The 4,478-nt window shown below is 33.1% G+C and overlaps 1 protein-coding gene and 1 non-coding gene across 3 annotated transcripts; both read left to right on the top strand.

The window, feature by feature from the left end:
• Positions 1-572: 572 nt before the first annotated feature.
• LOC107026878 lies at positions 573-3,171 on the top strand. 2 transcript variants are annotated; one of them, XM_015227989.2, is made up of 4 exons: positions 573-917; positions 1,826-1,896; positions 2,479-2,668; positions 2,757-3,171. In XM_015227989.2, exons 1-4 carry the CDS (start codon positions 858-860, stop codon positions 2,904-2,906), a joined length of 471 nt encoding a protein of 156 aa, XP_015083475.1. In that variant the 5' UTR covers positions 573-857; the 3' UTR covers positions 2,907-3,171. The 2 variants fall into 2 exon arrangements, with proteins under 2 accessions (XP_015083475.1, XP_015083474.1); XM_015227988.2 differs by having other exon boundaries at positions 574-956.
• An 814-nt stretch (positions 3,172-3,985) lies between these two features.
• On the top strand, positions 3,986-4,067 carry TRNAS-UGA. Its single transcript has one exon. It is a non-coding gene; the product is annotated as a tRNA-Ser (tRNA).
• The last annotated feature ends 411 nt before the right edge of the window (positions 4,068-4,478 follow it).

Raw genomic sequence — 4,478 nt, 5'->3', positions numbered from 1 at the left:
ATATATATATATATAATGGATTAATACCATGCTAAATTGTGTCCAAAGAGATTTTTTAATGGAAAAAGGATAAATATACTCGAATGATCGTAAATAGAATGTAGATATTCTTCGTTATACTTTGAGACATTGATATTCCTGCCATAAAAAAAAAATTAAAGTATATATGTCCTTCACTCTAACGGAAGACTAAATAGGGACACGTGGCGCAATCTAATCCGTCAATCCGATATTTAATACATGTCGGATCGATAGATAAGATTACGGCACGCGTATGTCCGTTACTATAAAGGGTATATATGCTCTAGTTTTTGGATGACAAGGACAGCAATGTCCCAAAAGTATAACGAATAAAGGATATCTACACTTATACAAAAGTAAAAGATAACATATCTACATAAACTTTCAAAATATGTAGTTTATATATACGAGTTATCTGTATAACAATAGAGATATATACGAATCACTTTCATAATAAATATATCAACTCTAAATACAAAATTGAGGAGTATATATATCAACTCTAATAAAATCGAATCAAAGAATCGAACTATATAGTAGTATTTTATACCTTACAAGGGGAAAAACAAATGGAAAGATATATGGAGATGGAGGAAACAAAGATTTCCTCTAATGTCCTCAAACCACACACATAATTCAACTTCTTTTCACAATAAAACCCCTCATTTTTTCCCTTCCATATATGGGGTTTTATCCTAAATACCCCATCTACATTATCCCTCTTGATAAAATGGACCAATTTTTCTTCAAAGATTTGATTTTTTTTATGTGGGGTTGAGTTTTCTTGAAATTTTAGGGCTTTTTTCCTTGGTGGGTATGTGCCAAGTGAAACAGAGATGAAAAGGTCTGTTGAGGGTTTCAATGGAATTAGTTTTGTTGATGAAGAAGAATCCAAGGTGAAAAAGCTGTTAAATGAGTTATTAGAACTGCAAAAGGTTTAAACTTTTCTTGATTTTTATGTTTTTTTGAATCCTAATTAGTTTGAGTTTTGATTATCTTGTTGTTCCTTTTTTCAGTAATCCTCATTGTGAACTTGTCTAATTTGAGTTTTGGTATTTTATTGTCCTGTTTTTATTTGTTACTTTTAGATAGTTGTTCGGTACAGTGTATAAGAATAGTACTCAATAGACTGTATTAGCTGTGGTGGAGCTAGGAATTTGACGAATGGTGTGCAAAATTAAATGTACGCTATCATTTAACCTTTGTACACTATATAATTTTCCGTTGAAGGTTGTGCACGGAATCACCCTTTGCCTAAGGTGGCTCCGCGTAATGCTAGGATTAGTAATGCTGTGATTAGTTATGTCTTGTGACGGAGCGAAGACTATTACTTAGGGGATCAAAATTTGAAGAACTCAACACACTAACTAGCTAAAAGGGGTTCGACATCTACTATATATACATAAAAAGTAACTTTGACCATATATAGATAGTATAATTTTCCATCAAAGGGGTTCGAATGAACCCCTTGACTATAAGCTAGCTCCGCCACTGATTATGTCTATGCACTGTTTGGTTAGGTGTATTAGAAAGATAGTTTTGTCTTTAACTATGCTTATCCATGTATTAATAGCCTTTTTGTATTGCTAAACACTATGGTTTGGCTATGCATTAGTTATATGTAGGCTAAAAATCCCACCAAACAAATGATTAAATAATATCATGACTAATACATGTATTAGATTAGGATTTGGGATTGCTTTTTTACCCTGTGATTATTGACTGTTCCGTAGATGAAGTTGTGCATTCGACTTGATTATTCTGGATGTTAGTTGTGTGATGATGGTGTGGCAATTGTGTATAGGATTTCGTCTCCAAGAAGAGGAAGTTGCAGGCTGCAAAGCTGAAGAAAGAAAGCATTTTGGCTGAAATCCTGTATGATCATAGTTTTCTCAAATCTCAATCCTAAACTAGTTCGATTCTACTATACGAATCCTCTACAACCATTTCGTTCTGTTTTAGCCCGTTTCATTCCAATACTCGATATTTCTTCTTTTAGATACGTATGGGGTTTTCAGGAATCGGAGATTCTCTGTATCTCACACTTAAATGCATATATACAATGACCATACCTTGATCTAAACTAATCGGTATCGCCTATTATGGATACTTTTCTTTTCTCTTAACTGATATAAAGGGGAAAAAAGGAATAGAAGAAGAGTACAACAACATAACTAGTGTTATTGGAAAAGCTATGTTGCTCGGACTCTCCAAAAGTTTTGTCACATCCGTATCGAATTCTCCAGAAGTACACTATTTTTGGAGTATCCGATATGCATCCATCGTTATTTTTGACGAGTCTAAGCAATATAGTCCATAAGTGAGGTTTGGGGAGGATAGAGTGTACACAAACCTCACCCTCGCCTCGATCCATAGACCCTCAGCTAAAATTGAGAGTAGCGCACAATACATACAGAAGAGGAGTAATGTCCTAATATCATACTCGTTTAATTTCAGATTCTTAAAGCAAAGGCGTAGGTACTTGTTGAAAAGCCAATCTTCTGATGACGATAATGGGAAAAACATTTCACATTTAAAAACACACTTCGATGCTGAGAGTGAAGTCCCTAAAGTAGAAAGATCCAACAGTGGCTATGATGCAGTAGTAGAATCAGCTCGTCCTGCCTTTACCTCAAAGTTCAACTCGGTAACATACTACAGTTAAGATATGTCAAAGATTAGAATGTTCACTGCTGTAAGAGTTATCTAAGTTTAATTAATTATTCATGTTACAGGAACATCATGAAGTTGGATACGAAGAACTGTCAGCAGGCGGGGACGTGTTGAGAATGGAGTGTGTGCCAAAGAATTACTTGGTCGATGACAATAATAGAGTCGGAAAGAAGGAACTCTCTTGGCATGGTCAAGTCACACTGAAGGTCTAAAATTCCGATATCTTTCTTTTAGGAGAGCGATCTCCATAACTTATCGATATCTTATTCTTGATTCCCTTTTCGTTTTCCTCCTTGTTGCCTCGGTGAAACACATTAACTTGGAGCATGCAATATATGAAGTTGTCTAATCTTTTTCTGGGCATAACTTATCATGTATTAGCCATGTGCTTATAGTTTGCAGTTGTGTAGTTTGATATTGTGTTTTCAAGTGTCTACGATGTGATACACTAGGTGATTTCTTCTTATCTGCCAAAAACTTGTCTTGAGGGACAGAGTTATCTAGTACTTATGTTGGTGGTTGCTAGAAGCTACACAATGGAACAATCGAGATGTGGCCAAGCTAGCTCGAGCACCACCTTCATGCTTCACCCTCTTTGTCGATTTAGGAATGGTTGTATTGGATTGTACATTTTGCTATCAATGCGCTTCACCGTCCTCCATGCTTGTAGTTGTTGTACACACCATTGTTGTGTATATACTTCTCCATATGCAGCTTAAGAATACTTATAGAAGGGAATATGGTTCTAAGTGTTACATGTTAATTGAGTGGAAAAGAGGATATTTGAGACTCGGAGGCGAAGTCATGATTTAAAGCTTATGAATTCTAATCGTAACGATAACTGGGTTCACAATCAAATACATATGAGCAATAGCTATTAGATTCTCATAAACTTGGTACATAAAACTTTGGATCATAATAATTTTTTTTTGCTATGAAAAATAGTTAGGGTAAGATAAAAAGCTCAAAAATGTTTTATTGTTTTTCCAAAAAAAATTACGATTACATAAATTGAATCAGAAGGAATATATTTAATAAATAAGTCTTAAAGTAAAATTCACGTGCAACAATTTCCTTCAAAATGAGGAAAACGACTTCAAGTTCTACGAGTGATATTCCATATTGATTGTATCTTTTTAACACATCAACTCTCTCTAGCCCTCATTCCCACCGTCACCCCCATCTCTCTTACTATATATTTATCTCGATTATATATAAATATTTTTCTTTCGTGCTGAACAATACCCTAAAATTATTTTTCATTATAATGTTGTCAATTTTAAACAACAATGTCAATATGTCCGAGTGGTTAAGGAGACAGACTTGAAATCTGTTGGGCTTCGCCCGCGCAGGTTCGAACCCTGCTGTTGACGTTAATTTTTTTCCGTGTATCTACTTGTTCAATTTTATATAAATATATATACAAATTATAAGAAAATATCTACAACAAAAAGAAATTGAATAGAAATTTCTTTATTTTAGTCGAGAGAGAAAAAATTACAATAATATAATATATACACGCACATACATACATATATATAGTATAATTATGTATATATATATTCTCGACTATAATATATATATATATATGTTAATTTTTTTGTTTCGTGTATCTACTTGTTCAATTATATATATATATACAAATTATAAGAAAATATCTACAACAATAAAAAAAATTTGAATAGAAATTTCTTTATTTTACTCGAGAGACAAAAAATTACAATATATAATATATACACGCACATACATACATATATATAGTATAATTATGTATATATATATTC

Source organism: Solanum pennellii, chromosome 8 (genome assembly GCF_001406875.1).
Source record: "Solanum pennellii chromosome 8, SPENNV200".
In the NCBI taxonomy this organism is placed as follows: domain Eukaryota; kingdom Viridiplantae; phylum Streptophyta; class Magnoliopsida; order Solanales; family Solanaceae; genus Solanum; species Solanum pennellii.
This window is presented reverse-complemented; position numbering and strand designations above follow the sequence as displayed.